The 21,747-nt window shown below is 40.8% G+C and overlaps 1 protein-coding gene across 1 annotated transcript; it reads right to left on the bottom strand.

Moving 5' to 3' along the window:
* Positions 1-1,322: 1,322 nt before the first annotated feature.
* Positions 1,323-11,138, bottom strand: si:ch211-153l6.6 (midasin). Its single transcript, XM_068339869.1, has 7 exons — positions 11,007-11,138; positions 6,878-7,948; positions 5,425-5,639; positions 4,877-5,086; positions 3,744-4,306; positions 3,474-3,565; positions 1,323-2,886 (listed from the first exon to the last, which is right to left on the bottom strand). Exons 1-7 carry the CDS (start codon positions 11,136-11,138, stop codon positions 2,794-2,796), a joined length of 2,376 nt encoding a protein of 791 aa, XP_068195970.1. The 3' UTR covers positions 1,323-2,793.
* Positions 11,139-21,747: the final 10,609 nt, after the last annotated feature.

The following is a 21,747-nucleotide window of genomic DNA, read 5'->3' as shown; positions in this document are numbered from 1 at the left end:
AATATTTTCAATATTAACTCCTTGGAATGTAATATTTAAAGTGAGGAGCGCAGAAAACACTGAGTATCCCCTAAAAATGTATCTTGATGAAGTGTGTACTTTTTCTTTGAAGTCATAGGTTCTTCTTCTGTCTCCTACTGGTTCTTTTACTCTGCACAAAGAAACTTTCCAGGGACTCTTCTTTTTTGTTCATTTGTCTCTTGTGGGAGTTTCAATTTAGTGTGCGGCCCGGTATCAACTGACCCACGGACCGGTACTGTTCAGCGACCTGGGGGTTGGGGTCTACTGGTCTACATTTGAAACTGATTATAAATATTTATTTTTGTGTTGTTAGAATCTAAGGAATGGTTTTGGTCTGTATTACCTGAAAAAGTCTTGCTTCAGTGTAACTGTATGGTTCAGTTCAAGTGAGGGGAAAATAAGTTAATGACATTGACGGTATTTTTTCATCCCTGCTGGGGTGAAGTTTGAAAAAAACAATATTTTTTTAAATGAACAAGGTCCATTTTCCAACGTTTTATGCAGTAGCTTGATCACATTCTAGCCAGGATGAAGAAAATAGAAACTATAGTGGGGTACCATTCACTTTTAAAGCAATAACATTATGGGTACAGTGCCTAAAATTTTGGCATTTTGGTTTTGCTGTGAGAAAAATATCATTTAATTTGTAAAAGTAATGTTATCAATTTTGTTGTGACTCTATCGTTGCTTTCTACTTTAAAGTAGAGAGATGTTCAAGGTGTTGGTGGAGCGGCTGCTTTGAAGCATCCAGTGTATTTATAAGAATAATTATGTTAAAATTAATACATTTTTACTATTTTAAAAACAAATGGTGCTGAATTCTTTTGTCTATGCTATATATGAATGCTATGGGCTTCATAAGTTTGTTTGATGTTCAAAGATTAACTTCTCCGTGTTGCACAAAATAATGTGTTGTTAATTACTGTCTATTGAGTACTGTATTTGCTAATGTGCATAAATTTGTCCAAGAACTAAAATTACTCCCCAGTGCACTTTCGGTTAATCTCTCTTAAGCTTTCAGGTAAGTAAATTTGACACTGATTGGTGTAACATGAATTTTGATCTTTAAAAGTACGGAACCCAATCCCCAAAGCTGCAGAAATTTATTTCACTTTGCATGGAAAGTATGGGGAGCATGTTGGTGCAGTGGGTAGTGCTGTCATGTCCCAGCTAGAAGGTTCTAGGTTTGAGTCCATTCTGTGCGGCGTTTGTACCCCCCCACTTCCAGCCCGTAGTTCACTGGCTGCAAAAATCATCAGTTTCCACGTTGACTTCATCGTTTTTGTGCATTCAGGTTGACTTTATTTGGGGACCAGGCGAGTTGACTTGACTGAAGCTACAGAAACCTGACTGGATATGGATGATAATAAAACACATGCACACTGCAAATAATCATTCTAACACAAGATATTAAAAACTACTTACAAAGAAAAGCTTTGAGAATTTCTTGAGCATTTCTCATAAATATAAGCAGCAAAAATATATCCAATATATCTTTTGTAAAGAATCAAGACAGGACCAAAAACAGAATAAAGAACAGAATAATAAACTTTACAGACTTTAGGATAAGAATATCACGTACTTTCAGGAGTAGGTAAAGCGAGACCATATTGTATGAAGAACAAACATCTGTATTTAACTGTGCCATGCTGAAACATTATGCCTCTAAATCCATAGTAATAACATCCATAAATCCACTGTGGTGATGGGACCATTTCATCTCAGGTGTGTTCAGGCTGAATTTAAATTTTTTCCTCCAGATGTTCACTTAACTTTGAAAGCTAGAGTTTCACTTTGGTCTCTCTTTGGACTTTCAAAGAGCTGCAGCTAAGTCAGGTCAGTTTAATTGAATCAAATAACCAAATTTCTTGTTAAGATTTCTGTGAAACTTGGAGTACAGCTAGATGATAAACCAGCAGAGACGGTTGTGTTGAACATCAACAGCACACCTTCATTACATTCTCACAGAAAAAATAGCAGAGCTTTCAACCTTCAGATTAAGAAATCTTTACAAGAGGGCGTCCACAGTAACCCACAGAACTGTACAATTAAACGTCTAAGTTGCAGCCCACTATCTCCACAGTCGGTATATTTAGAATAACTTGTAAACAATATGCTTAATTATCTTTTGCATACATTTTCTTAAATGTTTGTAGGTTTTAAGATTAAAACTGTTTATGCTTGCCATATTAAAATAAATTATTGACATGTGGCTACCCAGAAAATGTCACATTGTGATCAGTCAAAAAAATAATAATAAACAATCAAAAATCATAACAAACAAAAACATATCAAACATATCAATAAGCACTTGGACTAATAAAGTAATTCATAAAATCTATAAATCAAAGTGCATGAAACCAGAACAGAGAACAGTGCTAACTTGAACATGTGGTGATAAAGATAGCTTCATAAATTAATCTAAGTGCTATTTACGCACAGCTCCTGGGAATGGTACCTTAATCATTATAAGTTATTATGGATAGGGAAATTATCTCAACTGTGACATGACAGACAGTTCATAATGTTGCAAAACACATTCATAAGACCAGGACATCTCAACTATTTCTGCCATCCAATTGAAAACAAACTGGTGGCCCATGAGTTCCAACCTGCAGCTCTATTTCTAACCTGTAGCTCTGGTTCTAACCTGTGGTTCTGACATCACAAAAGAAGACTGCAAGACTGAGTTTTCTGGAGAGAAAATGAAAGAATAGAAGCTGCAACTTAGTAGAGGTTCTTAAATGAGAAATAGATGGGCATGGTCCATGTTCATTCCTTCTTCTGACTGGTTAGCAGGGACGCCTCCCATCGCTGTGCCATGGTGTTCTGTCGTCGGGGCATGGAGGAGAGAGATGGGGGGAACTGGAGGAAGGAGGGAAGAATCAGCTGAACCAGTGGACCTGCTGTATGGTCATTAGATGAGGCAAACAAGAGAGGATGGGATAGTTGGGGGAATTGTTGGACAAATGAGTAGAAGAGTGAAGATCAGATGAAAAAAAAAAAGAATCACAAGCAAAGATAATGAATAATGAACATGGGGATATGCAAAATTGTGAAATAACTGATCAAAAATGTCTGGTTTTCCATGAACCAATCAGGTCACATTGAATATAAATGAATGAGAGCGAATGAGGAAACCAACTGACCACATGGAATTAATTACAATGGGAGAAATATGGATTTGATTTTCAGTGTAGTGACACACAAACCAACACAAATCAAGTGCAAAGTGACTTTTTAAAGTTGTGTTTACTAAACGTTTCCATGTTTCCATCAGGAAGTAAATATTGACAAATACTGCAATGGAAAATTACTTTATTATAAAGTTAGAGGCCTTTTGTGGTTCTACTATAAATAAAGCTGCTTCTAAAGGACCAATATTGATTGATACTGTTTACCATGCATGTGTGTTTGTGCATGTGCATGTGTATATGTGTGTGTTCACAAACCTTGTGGTCACATGACAAACTGGATCGTTCCATTTTGCGTGTCCTGGAGGGGGATGATGGCGAGGAGACGCATCTGTCTGGAACCACCGGTGCTGGATTGAACCAAAGGCCATTTAAAATTGTTTGATCACACTGGGAAAACTGGTCAAATGGTCAACAGGTCAAAAATATATTTTTCATTAATTTACTTCTAATCTCAGACTGTATCCAGTATTAAATTAATACAGTTCTGCCCTTTGCTTCATCTTCAGATTGTTATATGGTACTTACCACTGTAAGTGATGTTATCGTTCAGGCCTGGAGACACCAGCACTGTGTCGTACCGCTCCCTCTCTTTCCTCCACTCTTCCTCCCTCCTTTTTTTCCACATGTCCTCCCTCTGCCTCTTCCACTCCTCCTCTCGCTGCCTCACCATACGAATCTCTTGCTCAACCAGCGACTGGCTGCTGAGCGACCTAAGCTTGTAAAACGGATTGGATGAGAACGTGGTTTCCTGGGTTTCCATGGACACAGGGGCAGAGCTTAGGCAGAACTCAGAAGCGCTGCGAATGATCAGATTAGAGGTTTCCACAACAATGACATTGGTGGAAGGCATCATGTCCAGGCTTGCTGGACCATCGGAGAGGCCTCCAATTGCGGTGGAGAGTAGGTGGTTCCTGGAGGTGGAGCTGGAGCATTCGGGTTCCAAGATGATGACGTTATTGGCTGTCATTTCGTGGTAGATGGATCGAGGAAGTGAAGAGGAACAGGGAGGGGATGGGGAGATGGATAAGGTAGGGGTGCGGCAGGCTGGAGGTCTGGGTGGAGATCGTCCTGTTTGCAGGGTAGAAGATCTAAAAACACAAGAGCAGAAAATTAACATTTTAATTTAATTGTTCTTTATCTTGGAGATGTTCAGCTGGAGTTCATCATCGTACAAAATTTGTCACCACTGCCCTGTATCCTTCTCACCCTCCCTACATACCACAATTGCGGTGTCATCAGAAAACTTCTGTATGTGGAATGTGTCTGAGTTGAACTGGAAGTCTTTGGTGTAGAGACTGAAGAGAAGGGGAGAGAGCACAGGGCCCTGTAGACCCTCTGTGCTGCTGGTCACCACTGATGACAAGCCGTCCTGCCATATGTCCCCCATACAGACATACTCTGGTCTATCTGTCAGGTAGTTGGTGATCCAGCCCACGAGGTGAGGTAAAATGTACATCCCAGGTATGACATAATGGCATTCCCCTTCTGATCCTGCTCCAACCCAACAACACTCCAATTGTACTCCTCCTCTTCTGTACCACAAACATTGCTGTTTTAGACTCTACTAATGTTACACACCTTTCAAATGTGGCTATAAAAAAGTTGATTGGTTTGAAGTGCAGCAGAGTGAAAACATGACCATGGTTGTTTGGCGTTACCTGGGTAAAGTGAGGCTGTGGGCAATCTTCCCCCTCTCCCTACGGTGTTGTTCCTCTCTCTCTAGAGTCAGTCGGATCTCTCTCTCCACCGCACTCTCTGGCTCCTCGAGGGAGCAACGGTACGTGGAGTCATCGAGGCCTGAGTCTTCAGAACTGGGGGATAGGGTAGAGGACAAGGGGGGCTCCTGCGGTACTGGCCGAGGGATCTCTCTTTGAGAGGACATACGGAAAACCAGATTAGAATAACTACAACTAAAAGTATCAGCTCTGACATCATTGCAATCCTCATACAACAATAGTACCTATTTTTCCATTTAATTTTACGCATTTTAGGGGAAGCCTAAATTCAAGGCTTCATTTTTTTAGAAGGTTCCAGGTTTGTTCCTTTCTGAGCAGTTTGAATGGGTTCTTTCCAGTTTCTCCAGCTTCCTCCCACCCCCAAAAACATGAAGCTCAGGTCTTGGAACCTTCTTGCTGTGAGAGGACACTGTGATGGCATGAATAGAGTCCCTGAAAACTTGGAGGCATTAACTTCCAGTTTTACTTACTTATGCTTGAGGCGGGGACTGCGAGTGGGGGGGTAGAGTGAAGTGTGGGTGCCCTGGAAGCTCCCTGGAGTTCTGAGACCTGGTTTGGGGATCGGCTGACCTTTGACCTCCTCCTCCATCTTCTTCCACTGCTGGCGGGCCAACAGAAAGTCCACATGCTCAGTGGAGACATGTTCGCTAAGGGTGTCTTGGTGGACACAAAAATCTACAGGAACCTATAGGTGAATCAGAACCAGAAGTTCAGGAGAATAAATAGAGACATATTTTATTTGCATGGTCCCACAAAGTAAACAACTTTAGATACATGTAAACAAATAAAACGTTTTGCACATAGAAATAAAGTAAGTAACATACTGCAGTTTTCATTGGATACACCCTGCATCACCCTGCACCTGCTTCTCTGCCACTCTGGACTTCCTCTTTCAATAACGCATCTTTTTTCTTTGCATCTAGTCATAAAACCGTAAAACCACAGACACACAATGCAACTCTTTCCATAGGCATTCTCAGTACCAGCATGGAAAACATATTGCTGCACATAACTCAGCACCACAGATATCCACCACTTTTCAAAGCTGAGCTTCCCCTACTTTTCCCCCTAGCTTCATAGTTCTGAATTGTTGTGAACAGTGACCACCAAAAAAAAGACACTTTATTTGACTATTCAACTGACTAGTCAACTCTGACATAGTATTGATGAATTGATGAAAGAATGCTTTATTTCGAACATGTGCAGAATAACAACAATAATCAAGACAATAATAATAATAATGATACACAAAACATGTCCGAAAAGGAGTAGGAAGAAGCATAAGCTTATTTAATCCTACCCCTTTTGTAAGTGACTGTCAACTTTAAAAAGGACAATTGATGTGTGTTGGCGCGTATCTCAGCTCAGTTTGAGTGGATGGCAGGATACCCTTTGGGCAAATCATCAGCTCATCACAAGGTCACATCGAAGGACACAAACATTCACAATTACATTTAGGCCTACATCCATGCAAATGCTTGCACATTCTGCATTTCCACCATGCTAAAAATGTCTGTCACTTCTTCTTGGATTGGTGCTAAACACTAATGTGGCCTGAAGGACCATGGATGTTTAGTTTCAAACATGCAATCAAACAAATGTGGGATTACAAGACTGTGGAGTTGGGTACTGTTCACTTTCAATTACGCAATGCAATTGTGTATAAGTACCTCACTGTATATTTAATCTCAAATCATGTTATCATGAGTGTCCACTGGTTGGGTAATTGGTATATTCAAGGATCCAGCACTACTGAACACTGCTGTAACCTATAGAATCCTTCAACTTGAATGGAATTCTTGCGATGATTGGATTAACCATAAAACACAAGTGATAATATGAATTCATAACATCAAGTCATCAAATTTCCAATGGAGCACAATTAGTTGGGAATGTATGTGCGGTAGGTTTGTGATGTCTTACCCGCCTGTCGGGGTCTGTGGAGCTGGCAGTTGAGCTGTCAGGAGACCCCAGAAGAGGTTTTCTCTTTATCAGCTGTTCATCATCATCATCATCATCATCATCATCATCATCATCAACCTTGCCTCCCCTCGTCTTTTCCTGCTCCCCCTCCACATCCGACTCTCTCTGCTGTATTGTCTCCACAATATCCTCTTCCTCGTTGTCTCGTCCTTTCTCCCCTTCCTTGAATTCTCCATCACATATGCTTTGATGAATTTGTCCACCTACATCTGTCCGGCTGATGATGCCACAGGTCTCAAAGGATGCCAGTTGATCCTCGCCAGCATCACTGTCCGAGTTCGCAAAAGCCAGTTCAGCTTGGAGGCAGTCGCTGAGGTGATCCTCGCTAACATTACCTCTGTTGCAGGGGTCATGGCCCCAAGAGTCCAGAGACACATGAAGATGAGCAGCATAATTCAGAGGCTCTGATGATGAAGAACACATCTCATCAAAGATGAGAGGATCCTCTACTGTCTTTCCTGCTCTCTGTTCCTCTTCTGTTGTCTCTCCTCTTTCTATGATTCCTTCATTCTCAACTTCTAATGTTACTTCCTCTTCTTTTTCAATTTCTGTTCTCCCCCATTCTTCACTTACTATCTCTCCATTCTTTTCATTTTCCTTGATTTCTCCTCTTGCTCCATCTTCCACTTCTTCTCCTTCTCCTTTAACTTCCCCTATTTCCACTTCTATTTCTTTACTAGTATCAAACACACGATGGCCACAAGTATCCCCAGATATGTTTCCATCTCCTTCAGCAGCTTCTTCCTCCTTTCTCCTTTCACTGATTGCCTGCTGCAAGTGATGGCTGTCTGGGTAAGGGAGTTCCTCTGCTTTCTGGCTGCACCAGCTACCCAAGTTGTCTTGTTCTAGGTCTGTGATGGGTGATGATGAGCTGATTTCCATCCTGTCTGGATCGGTTGACTGCAGTGGATTTGAAGGGTTGCTGACAGGGTCTACGTTGTCAGGACTATCAGTGCTGTGGCTGCTGTCCATAAGCTCAGCTGTTGTCCTTCTTAGTCCAGTCGTGGCTCTCTGCAGACACAAAGATCTGGTTATAATGGATGTGTGGAAATTCATCACAGCCATAAAAATTATGAGACAAAAAAATATATAATTGACAGCCCTATCTTCCATGACTGGGACAAGACGAGAGCGAGGTCATGCAATTCTAACTGTGACAAAATCAAAATTAAATAGTGTTGATATGATCTATCAAATTGTAAAACAAATTTCTCTCTAAATTTTTTTTCCTAATTCATACTACAAATATTCTTTTTGTTTGTGCATCTACAACCTTAATTTTCTTTGCTGCATGCCAATTGTCTATCTCCTCTGCATCCTATCAAAATAGAACCATCACCATGGAACATGTTCTGTGTCAGTTCTAGCATAACTCCTCTAGCAATTCATGTTCAAGTCTTCAAGCTTATGCACTGACTAAAGCAAAAATTGTTCCCCTTAGTCTTTTTTTTTTTTTTTCTTTGGTGGAGTGCTAAACTCAGTTGTACTATGCAGCTCCAGAAATGGCTTGTGGACTGAAAAAACCTCAAATAAACAGAAATATAAATGTAATTTACTCAAACTGTCTCAAAATGTCCTTTCCACATGTTGATATATGATTGTGATTCAACCTGAAATATTGGTATAACATTTGATGGCACATTTGATCAACAAACAAATATGGACACATTACAAAAAGATTACTTGAAACGTGAAAGGAAATAGCGATGACCACTTCAGAACAATTCTGTGGTCACAGAAACAAAAAAATTTAATTAGAGTAGAGAGTAAAGTAGGACTTTATTCATTCCTTCAGGAGGTTCCATCAGAGAAATTAGTTAACACACACACCAGCGATGTTGTTTGGTCTAGAGACAGTGTCACTGAGGAAAAGACAGGAGACAGAGCTGGAGGTAGCAGAGATGAAGATGCTGAGGTTCTCTCTGGGAGTGACCAGGAAGGATAGGATCAGAAATGAGTACATCAGAGGGACAGCACATGTTAGAGGTTTTGGAGATAAAGTCAGAGAGGCCAGACTGAGATGGTTTGGACATGTCCAGAGGAGAGGTAGTGAATATATTGGTAGAAGGATGCTGAGTTTTGAACTGCCAGGCAGGAGGCCTAGAGGAAGACCAAAGAGGAGGTTTATGGATGTAGTCAAAGAGGACATGAAGGTAGTTGGTGTGAGAGAAGAGGATGCAGAAGACAGGGTTAGATGGATTCACTGTGGCTACCCCTGAAGGGAAAAGCCAAAAGGAGAAGGAGGAGAAGAAGACTCATCATACACATCGAAATCCTGTACTGTATATACCCAGTAAACGTTTAATAGAATTAACTCGTGCCTTGATAGTGTTACCATGGCGGCAACACATCAGCTGTGAGTGGGTTAATAAGATATTGTGGTCTGATGTTCCAGGCATGTGGTGGTGACAGAAGGAGGTGTTGTTATGGTAACACTAAATATAGATGCAGAGCCAGGACAGCCTCTTAAGTCATTTTTTCTGTCAGTTCAATCGTAGAGTCATTGGACTAAAACCAAGTTATCACATATTATACAGCAAAAGTTTCATGTTACATAACTGCTCTAAGATGCATTTAAATCCCCATACATTGTAGAGATCTTTGACCACTATAACATGAAGACTGCCAAAAGGAAAGAGAAGTGCCCCATCTTTGTAATTGCATGACAGAAGTAATAGTTACACTTTGTTTATTCCTGTTCCGTTATACAAAATTTAGTTGCACGTATTTAATTCCGAGTTCTGAAATGCTCAATAATCTGTGATGGAATGGCTCAACCCAATATTTTGCACAACCACTGACTGACAGTTCTGTTCATCCCAAAAACGGACAATCACTGGGATGTCTGAAGGAAGTTAGAGTATACTGATCAGCGACCAGATATTCTGAGTTAAGGGGGTCATATGGTCTCTAAATATATACATATAGTGGTCCTCTCTAACCCTACCAGCTAGTAAAATGAGGACAACAAATGGGTCCTGCATCGACTCATGAAACGGTGCTCACACAGCATCAGCTCCTTTCGTGACGTAACAAAAGAAGTGATTTGTATGTGTGTGTGACAACACTCCCCTCTCCCTGGGTGTGTTCTCCCCTGAAGTGATACATCCACCGTTAACTTTAGCCACATCTGCGTCAGGTACAGTAGGTGTTGACAGATGGAGCTCATTAGCATTTAATGGAGCAGGCCTAAAACAGTCTGTTCTCAGTAGAACTCATTTAAGAGACTTTTAGGCAGTTGAAATTCAGGATCAGTTTGGGGCAATAGATTCTGAGTACAGTACAGCACACTGTACACTGAGTTCAGCGTACGGAGTTGGATAACTGAGAAGACTGTTAAACCATTAACACTTTCATTTTAAAGAATATGCAGTATATATAATTTAAGGACAAGGATGCTTGTGTGCTCATTCAGTCATTTGTCGTCAGTATAAAATCAATCCTTCAGATAAATCACACATCAGGTTTATTTATAGAGTGACCCCAACACTAACCCACAATTCTGATCACTGCCTGCCTCCTTATGAAATAACAACCCTCTGAATTAGACAGAGCGTCAACTTCAGATGTAAACTGTTCCTATGCTGAAATAGACCAGCGCTAAAATGACTTCAGGCTGGTGTCAACCCTGATTAATCCCATCCAGCATGCAGATGCTGCCTCACATTATCGTGTGTGTGTGTGTGTGTGTGTGTGTGTGTGTGTGTGTGTGTGTGTGTGTGTGTGTGTGTGTCTGATTTTACACAGTCATATTCTACAGTATTTATAATAACCTGTATTATTGTATTTAAAATATAATTATGACATTATGATCTGACTTTTCTGCTGGCACAGATATGTTACATAAGCCCGGTTCTAAAAACAGACAAAGCACCAAAATCGTGACAGATATGCGCTCAAACACAAGCCAAACAAACCGGGGTGACGCCAGAGCCTCGTTGACTCCTGCGGGGGCCGATCCGGTCGCCAAAGCCCTTGTCAGATCTTTACCGGCCGAGGAGCGCGCCACCGCCGCTGATAAATGGGTTCCCTTCATTAGAGACGCGGCGGACATCGCTGGTGTACCTACCAACAGCTTCCAGCACAGCAGCCAGAAAGAGATCATCTCCAGGCGGCCGCGGCGCGCGCATTCCTCCCCTCCTCTCCCCGACGGCAGAGCGAGCAGCCAGGCGGCCACCCGGTGGCACTGGGGGGGACGCATGCGAACGGAGTGTGTGTGTGTGTGTGTGTGTGTGTGTGTGTGTGTGTGTGTGTGTGTGTGTGTGTGTGTGTGTGTGTGTGTGTGTGTGACAGAGAGAGAGACAGGGAGAGGATATAGACCTGGACTATTTTGTAGCCGGTGAATTAGAGCAGAAGAGATAAATAGATCAGTATCGATTTGGTATTGGGTTGCGCTCCCCCGCCATCCGCCTCTCTGCACGCGCGCACATCATCCGACCCCCCCCCCCCCCCGCAGGGTCTTAATATTCACCGAGTCCAGCGTTCCAGTGTGGAGAACGGTCAGAACCGTCGCTATTTCATTGGTTAAGTACTGCTGGAAAATGTTTTGTTCATTTTCATTTATAGGGCTGTCCAAATGGGTCACACCGAAAAACAAATATAGAAACATATGTTGAGGAAAGTTGTTGTAATGTTAAGAGAAGGGCGCAAACTAATTACATCAGTTTCTAAACTATGAGTGTGGATTATTCAGCACACACTGGTATATCAACAGTGCATTATTGTTGTGTAGGACTCTTGTTCCTTTCATTTAAAATATTTCCTTTCCTTTCCTTTCCTTTCCTTTCCTTTCCTTTCCTTTCCTTTCCTTTCCTTTCCTTTCCTTTCCTTTCCTTTCCTTCTTTCCTGTTCTGCCCTATCCAGTAAGATGGGAGCGACACATCACATACGTGCTTCTACTGGAAATTATATTATATTATATTATATTATATTATATTATATTATATTATATTATATTATATTATATTATATTATATTACTGCATATTATGTTCAAAATATATTTAGCAAAACCTGTAAAACTGGTATATAAATTGTATTTTATGTTGTTAAATTATGATTGGTGCAATAAAAAACCCCAAAACAGAGAGTATAACTATATACATACTGTAAAATATTATTTCTTTAGGGTGGTGATCATTGTTCTTTTTTTTTTTTTCAGGTGGGAACAGATGAAATAAAAAGAAAAAAAAATTCCTTGAAAGTTAACAATTACTGTAAATTAATTTTATATAAAAGCAATGATACTATAATTTGTTATTTGCAAGTTGGTGAAGCTGTACTAGGATCAGCGCCAACTATATCCACAATCCATAAGGATTGTTTTTTGTGTGTTTCTATAGACTCCTGTTATGTGAATATTAATAGTAAAAGTGTTGGATCCAAGTGTGTGTGTGTCATTTAACTTCCATATACCAGTCAATGTCATTTACACATTAAGTACCTGACATATTACCATGAAATTAGTTCACACACGGCACCATCATTTTAAAGTAGACCTCCATAGGGGGCAGATCTATTCTGCCCCTGAGCCGTCCCACATAGGCCTAAAAATTTAATACTAGTTTTGCCTTTTTTTCATTGTGAGAATATTCTATATTTTTCAGAACAATTGATCAATAAGTGCTTCAATTTCAATTTGAAGCACTTATCAGCACTGTTTCTTGTTATCCACAATTATGGGTTAAAATAAGGCAATTAGTTAAATATTTTTCATCAGGACACAGATACATGCTATTACAACACAAAGCTGATGACAAATAATTTTTTTTCATGCGGTTCATCTATTTTTACGAGATAAAGTTGTGGATGTCATGGATAAAGGTTATTTAAAGTGGTAAATCAATCAATTTGGGAAATATTATCAAAAATTAAAATTTCAAAATTGAAGTCAACTATACTCAATTTTCCCTCACTGTCCTGTGTCACACTTCATCTCTGTTTCTCTCTCAATACATGAAACATAAATTAACATAAATCCCTGCAATCTTATCTGCATGGGGGAGGGGGGTTAAGCACCTGAGCCCAGAGGGTAAATGACACTGGCAATACAGACTCACTTGTCCTTCCTGCTGCTGGGGGACGATGTATTATTTTGTTTATGAATTGTCTGAATTGCCTTTATCCTATCAGCTATTAACCAGAATTATATTTTTACAGCATTTGCTAATATGCTGTGAAATGTTGTTATAGATCGGACAAATGTCTACTACATGGAGATCAGCTGCATTTTTGGCCCTTAGAGAAGATGAGTGTGTTTTACTTTGCAGCCTGAATAACATTGAACTCAAAAGTTGAACTTGCCTCAAATGAATCAACACATTGAGCTCTACAGATTGTTAGAATAGGGTCCATAAGCTTGAGATGTACCAAAGGAGGACTGCCAAAAGCAATGAATCAATAATCAGTTTGTTGGAGGAGCATCTAGTGTGAAGCAGAGCTGGCAATAAATTTGTGCTCGTGTAGAGGCTTTCAAACTATTACTTGACACAACAAAAGACATGAAAATAACTTCTATTGAGTGTAAATACAGAGAAAATACAATGCATGCATTATGTTGTCCATAAGTCGCTATAGAAAAATTCTCCAAAGTTCTATCTACACTTACCCACTATCGGCACACATATTGGCAACCGCAATATTTTTTATATACATTGACCATCATATTGTTTTTTTGTTCTCAAAGACTTACAGTACTTTAATATTTGAGTATCACAACATTGCTTCATCACATCACAACATCACAACATCATCACAGCATTCCAACATTCCAACATCATCCCAACACATCCACATCACAACCTTGTTTTTAGGAGTTTAAACCACAACAGAAACGTAAGCACACAGCAATGTCCTGTTTAAACAACAGACACTTTCAACTGTGACTAATGTATACTCTTGCATATATTTCATAGCCTTCAAGCAACATTGTAAGGAAAGACAATTTACCTGCTATTGTGTTGATGTCAACTGGTTACACTGGTATGAAGGGTAATGATAGCTCTATTTCTGTGCTGAACCAATGTGGTTCTCTTCTCCACTGTGTTCTTGTTCCCTTTATATCCCCTCATCTCTCTCTCTCTCTCTCTCTCTCTCTCTCTCTCTCTCTCTCTCTCTCACACACACACACACACACACACACACACACACACACACACACACACACACACACACACACACACACACACACACACACACACACACACACATACACACACTGTCTTTCACACATATCTCAGTGTCAGTGGGGTGTATATTAGTGCGTGTGCAGACAGCAGCCAATCAGAAAACAGCAGGTTTTGTGTCATTTATTGCACATGCATGTTCACCCTCACACTGACGCTTTTATTAAACAAACCACAGGCATTTACATCTCCCTCTGTCTCTCTCTCTGTCTCTCTCTCTCACACACACACGCACACACACACACACACATGCACGATGCACATCTGTCATCTCATCCAGCTTTTCAGAGGATTAGTGTGTTTTATTTTTTTTGATGAGATCATGTACAAAACTCTATTGCATCATTGTGACTGGATGTTGATGCACTTTAACTACCCTATATTTCTTATGAGGCCTTGTGTAGGAGCCAAATGATGTATTGGGTCTCATGGGGACAACTGGTTTCCATAGGAACTAATTGTTGGCAAGGTTAGGTTTTCTTCTCAAAAGCATCAACAATATTTGACCATTGAGTTTTGAACGTTCATCATTGAACACCACATTTTGTAATGTTTGAAGTTAACCGTAGATGGAGTTAACATAGAAACGTATTGGAAATAAAACAGAATAATCAAGCATAAATTAGTGTCGGACTCTTGATTACAAGGAAGCGCATCAGCGCATCATCCACATAAGTGTGGTGGATTACTTCAGTGGCTTAAAGCTTGGCTTAGCCTTTACACATGGAGAAAATGCAACTTGTGATTTAACACTACTTTACATGTATTGCATGGCGATAAGAATCTTGCCCCCTCAGTCCGATCATCTCTAAAGCGTGGATACGGATGTGATTCCGAAGAGGGGCAACAATCAACCACATGTTGTACATGTGGCTTGATTGACATCAAGCTGTACGCCAGGAATGAACAAGAAATCGACTCACTGATCCACACCACCAGATTCTACGGCAACAACATTGTGATCTCATTTGGATTGGATAAATATGGATGGTGTCAAGAAAAAAAAACCTGCAGCTCTTTATCATGCTTCAAGCAGGAAGCATGATAAAGAGTTCAAAGACAGCATTTGTGTTAGTTGTGCAAAATGGTACAGTATGTGCAGGAAGTTGGAGATTCTGAGTTTGCACGCCATTTTAACTCAGTTGAGTAAACTACCCTGCAGACAAATGGGATAAGATATATCAGTCATATATGCATAACAGTGATTCTTAAATCGCAGGGCAGGGAGAAATGCCGGGGGGCACGTGTTTGCGTTGTCATTACCGTACATTACTGGAATAAAGTTAAATTGCATACCCGCTACAGTAGGTGGCAGCAGCGCTTTCACCTCTACATGTACTGTAGTGTTCCATTAACTCTAATTATTAGAGCGTGCAGGGAACATTTACTCCTTTGCTATGTTGTGGGAGTTTTTGTACCTAGTACACGCACACACACACACACACACACACACACACACACACACACACACACATACACACACACACAATGCTAAATGTTCTCTGCTTTGGGGTGGTGGGGGACTTTACAGCAAACAAATATAGAGTAGGTCATATAAATCCCTCAATATATACGATCAGTTTAAGTGGGGAAAAAAATAGAGTAATCACATTAGAATCCTTTCTGTTTCTGACTCTTATGGAGTCAGATGGAAATCAGTTAAATCAATATTTGTGATCAATAGTTGTGTGTCAGTTGTGAGGGAGTCAACACTTAGTAGTAGTTTGTAGAACAACTTTATTATTCGACCAAAACAGGCAATTCAGATTCCATCTGTTTTTCTCCACTTCCTTCATCCCCTACAGGTCCATTCATGTTTGTGAGGCAACACAGCTGATCTGGGTTCAGTTCTGATCTGGGTTCAGTAGGGCGAGGTGCCAGCAAGCCAAGCCTAACCCTCACCTCATCAGCCACGCCAGCTATTGTGTCAATTTTGTCATTACAGTGTGTGTCAAACATGAACGATGCAGGGTGAGTGTTTCTCATGTCTTAACAAACTACTTTCTTCATTTGTAGCCAAAACTCACAAATGACAAATTGCCTCTGAGGGCACAACTGTATTTTTTGCTGCATACACATGCCTTCCGCCCCACAAAAAGTCCTATCTGCTCCGAGCACTGAGCTGATTTATCATGAGATTTGAAACTTTTAGTTCCAGAAGTTATATGAGTTAGTTGTGTGTACTGTGTGCTATGTAGAGACAAGATCTCATAAAAAAGATTTCAATGCATATGATAAAATACTGTACTTAGAGCTGCACATCAGGAATTATGCAAGATCTTGGCAGTGCAGAGGATTGCAGTGTTAACAAAGTCATCTGAGGACACAAAACACACCCATACCCACATCCACACCTTCCACTCCTCAAGTGATACAAAAGCACATAAAACCACAGGATGAAAGGCTCTTTGGCTTTTTGCTGGTTGTGTTACACAACTCCTAAAAAAACCTCTAAGGTGTCCTTCCATCAGTAATTAGATAAATGTTGAAGCAGACATAATTTGCATTGCCTTACATCAGGAGAAGATGTTTAGACCATCATTAGATGTGCACTGACAACTACTGAACTGAAATATATATACAGGCCCTCTCACCCTTGTGGGGTGGTATCTGTGTGTCATCCTCAAGCTCGGGTCCTCTACCAGAGGCCTGGGAGTCTGAGGTTTCTGCACAGTATCTTAGCTGTTCCTACGACTGCGCTCTTCTGGACTAAGGCTTCAGATGTTGTTCCAGGAATCTGCTGGAGCCACTCTTCCAGTTTGGGGGTCACTGCCCCGAGTGCTCCTACTACCACGGGGACCACATTAACCTTGATCTTCCACATATGTTCCAGCTTTTCTTTCAACCCTTGATTCTTCTCAATCTCTTCATGTTCCTTCTTCCTGATGTTGGCGTCAGCTGGAATTGCCACATCTGTCACCACTGCTCTCTTCTGCTCTTTGTCCACCACCACTATGTCCGGTTTGTTAGCTAGCAGCTGTTTGTCAGTCTGGAAGCTGAAGTCCCACAGGATCTTAGCCTTGTCGTTCTCAATCACCTTTGGGGGTATGTCCCATTGGGATTTGGGTACCTCTAGTCCATACTGGGTACAGATGTTCCTGTACACTATCACAGCTACTTGGTTGTGCCTTTCTCTACCTCAACTCTTGGTGGGTCTGACCGGATGCTATTTCTCTGCCATTGAGAGTACACCTTTGCTGGTTGAGTGGAGAAGGTCTTGTTCATTCTCTTGGCCCCTATCTCCTTGGTGTATCTCTTCAGTTGGGTAGCCAGAGCCGTTAGGCAGTTTCGAGTGCTTCAGGTATGGAGAGCTTGCTGTATTTCCTGGGTACCCCTTTATTCCCCATGTTCCCCTTCTGCCGCTGGCTGACTTCTCTCCGTGTCTCCTTTATCTTGGCCTTTAACCATCTCTTCCATGGAGGGTATTGTTTGTTGTGCCCTGTGTTGATCTTATATCCCAGCATCTCGAGGATTACTGTTGCTGTACTGTGGATCAGCTTGTTGGTCTCAGTTATGTTCCCTGTGGGGATGGTTCTTATTGCAGCATTCACATCTTCTAGCAGATCTTCTGAAGGTACTTGACAACTTAACTCCGGTATTTGTCGGAGGCTCCAGGTTTCCATTTGGGTCACGATCTTCCTTCGCAGGTCAGCAGCTCTTGTATTGAGGCTGTCTATGTCTCTTGGGGCTTGGTACCCAATCTCGGATTGTGGGGGGGATGGTGAAATCCCCCCGCTGACCCTTTGCCATAGCATTGTTGCAGTATTTCATCGATCTCTAGTTGTGATAGCAGTTTTCGGTTACAGATGTTGGAACACTGGACTAACAGCTGTTTCTTTGTTAGCCTTGATTGTGGGTTTCGAAGCATCAATTGGTCCCACATCCGCCCCATACTGTATATCCCCTCTCTCTGGGATTACTCGTGTAGTAGCATTCCAACAACTCCGTATTCTCCGCCCTTGTCCATGTGTGTCTTGTTCAAGTAACCCATTTCTCATCAGATTGCCCTGGTTCCCTAGCAACTGACGCGGACCTTGTTAACCCGGGTGCCGTCCAAACCGGTATGACTCTGTCTTTATTGTGATCGCTCATGACTGAGGTAGGCTGGTATAGCATTGAGGGTCTTGCCTAAGGACCCTCACTGGATAGTGTCCGCCATGTCTGGGGTTCAAAACCACGCCCTCCTGCATTCCAGACCATATATACTGTATGTATATATATACATACATATATATACAGTATATATATATGTATGTATATACTGTCTATATATGTATGTATATGTGTGTGTATATATATATATATTTCACTGTTCACTATACAGTATATATTAGTATATATGTAGCATGCGCGTGTGTGTGCGTGTGTGTGTTTGCGTGTGTGTGTTTGTGTGTGTGTGTGTGTGTGTGTGTGTGTGTGTGTGTGTGTGTGTGTGTGTTTACTTGTGTGTGTTGAGCGTGTGTGCTGAGTGTGTGTGTTGTTGTTTTCTTGAGAAAAACAAGTGGCAAAAAGCCAAAGAGTTTTTGATCCTGTGATTTTATGTGCTTACATATCCATTGAAGCGTAGAAAGTGTGGGTGTGGGTGTGTTCCGTGTCCTCAAATGGTTTCACTACTTACCGCTGCAATCCTCTGTCAGAAATTTAATCTGAATCAACAATCTTACACAAATCAGCTGATTTTCATTGTTTCTCATTCGAATTGACTTTTTCTGTGGATATGATAGCCAAGGACAACATATGAGGGAAAGCCAGAGGCCTGTAAACTACTGGTAGTTTAATTACATATATTACGTTACATTACATACTTCCTACAGTCTGACACTAAATTAGATGACCCTCCAGAAAGGCTCACTAACTGTCTTCTGAATATTTCCCAAAATTCACAGTTCACATGTGGTCTCGTCATTCTCTGATACTTCTTCAGAATCATCTCTTGCCCTTTGCTAGTTCTTTAGTTCATTCAGACTTAAGCTGAATCAACACAATATACTCATAGTTGTTCAAACTTCCTTTTTTTCCTTTATACATATCACAAAGAAATTTGAATTATGGATTAAGACGTTTTGATCATACATCAATCAAAATCAATCAGAACCATCCCCATTATTCCTGTTATAGGAATCAAAAGATCAAAACAGATATCCAGTCATTACTTCATTGTAATAATGTGTCATGGACGAGCTTTCCAAACAAACCAAGCAATCCCGAAAAAACTGAAGGCATCAAAACTATGAATTAACACATGTGGAAATATGTACTTAACAAAAAAGTGTAAAACAACTGAAAATAAGCCTTATATTCTACTTTCCTCTAAATAGCCACTTTTTGCTCTGATTACTGCTTTGCATACATTCTGCATTCTCTTGATGAGCTTCAAGAGGTAGTCACCTGAAATTGTTTCCACTTCACAGGTGTGCCCTGTCAGGTGTAATAAGTGGGATTTCTTGCCTTATAAATGGGGTTGGGACCATCAGTTGTGTTGTGCAGAAGTCAGGTGGATACACAGCTGATAGTCCTACTGAATAGACGGTTAGAATTCGTATTATGGCAAGAAAAAATCAGCTAAGTAAAGAAAAACGAGTGGCCATCATTACTTTAAGAAATGAAGGTCAGTCAGTCCGAAAAATTTGGAAAACTTTGAAAATGTCCCCAAGTGCAGTCGCAAAAACCATCAGGTGCTACAAAGAAAGTGGCTCACATGAGGACCGCCCCAGGAAAGGAAGACCAAGAGTCAACACTGCTGCAGAGGATAAGTTCATCCGAGTCACCAGCCTCAGAAATCACAGGTTAACAGCAGCTCAGATTAGAGACCAGGTCAATGCCACAGAGTTCTAGCAGCAGACACATCTCTAGAACAACTGTTTAGAGGAGACGGTGTGAATCGGGCCTTCATGGTAGAATAGCTGCTAGGAAACCACTGCTAAGGACAGGCAACAAGCAGAAGACACTTGTTTGGGCTAAAGAACACAAGGAATGGACATTAGACCAGTGGAAATCTGGTTTGGTCTGATGAGTCCAAATTTGAGATCTTTGGTTCCAACCACCGTGTCTTTGTGCGACACAGAAAAGGTGAACGGATGGACTCTACATGCCTGGTTCCCACCGTGAAGCATGGAGGAGGAGGTGTGGTGGTGTGGGAGTGCTTTGCTGGTGACACTGTCACCAGCTCTTTTGAGGGATTAGTGCTCACTGTATCAATAATAAATACAGATTCAACTTTATTTATATAGCGCTTAATCACAACTGAAGACATTTCAAAGCGTTTACAGAGAGAAAGCCAACAATGCCCTTATGACATAATGATGGCTGTGGAGTTTTTGGCCAAGTTGTTAAACAGAATTCTACCAGGTCAAAATATGCCGTGGGAATGAAGGAAGAGTGTGCTCATGCCAATGATGGACAGATTAGACAGTGGTGAGGAGAACCATGATAGACGGATCAGAGACAGTGGTGAACCCACTAGAGAGGAATGGCGGTGACGGTTATTTATATTTGTGTATTCACAAAAGTGACTGCATTTGAACCTGATGTCCTTACGTACCTGCAGCTCACAGAGGAACAGTAACAATTCCATGGGTGTCTTGCAGTCCTCCCTCTTTTCTTTTTTTTTTTGGTTCCTGTTATTTTTCCTCTCTGCAGAACTGGTTTCTGAACCATTGATTGTCTTTCTTTCAGAACTTGTTTAACACGCTGGTGTTACCTATTTAATTACACTGTTTGTGACATTTGTTTGTCACTTTAATCTAAGAAATGTAATTGTGAGTATGGACAGATGGATGAATGGATAGATGGATGGGTAGATGATAGATATATCGATAGACAGACAGACAGACAGACAGACAGATAGATAGATACAGTCATGCTTAATTTACGCTTAATTGAATCTCATTTGAAACTGACAATAGGGTTCAGTTCAGGTCTTCACTTTGACCTAAATCCCTCTAAAAACCCAGATAGGACACTCCTTAAACATGCAGCTGACAGACAAACACTTCAGGCTGCATGAGATCAGATGTCATCCAAAAAATGTCATGCAGTTTAAACTTGTTGCAACCTTGTTTTAGACAGGAAGCAAGAGTCCAGTCAAGTCAGGTGAGTGAAGCCACAACCCTGGGAGAGGCGCCCACTTGTCCAGACAAACGAGGAGACGACAGCTTTTAAACCTTGACAAGACCGAAAAATACCAGGAAGACTAGAATGACAAGACTTCTCTTAATGTTTTGCTTGGTTATGTTTTAACTGCTTGATGGATTTTCACAAAATTATGCACACTGTATAATGCAATGCAGTAACACACTTTATCCTGTAAACCATCCATTTAATTTTATCTTTTATAACTTTCCATTCAGTATTTTTATTGTCAGTTGAATAAATTATTACTGCCAATGCACATGCATCACACAATGATCTGCAACCTGAAACATGCAGGATTTTGAGTAGCATACAATGCTACAGTCCAAATGTTTAGTCTAAGTCACCTTTAATCCAAAAAATAGTGAGTTGTGTGTATTTCTCTGCTTATCTGCTATCTATTAATTCATCTATTTTTTGCCCTTCAGCCTGATTGTAGCAGAAGTTTTAAGCTCCTAGGAAACAGTTAAAAATCCAGGTCGCAGGACCTACTTTA

Source organism: Antennarius striatus, chromosome 18 (genome assembly GCF_040054535.1).
Source record: "Antennarius striatus isolate MH-2024 chromosome 18, ASM4005453v1, whole genome shotgun sequence".
Classification (NCBI taxonomy): domain Eukaryota; kingdom Metazoa; phylum Chordata; class Actinopteri; order Lophiiformes; family Antennariidae; genus Antennarius; species Antennarius striatus.
Note: the sequence above shows the minus strand (reverse complement) of the source record. Positions and strands in the feature narration are given on the sequence as shown.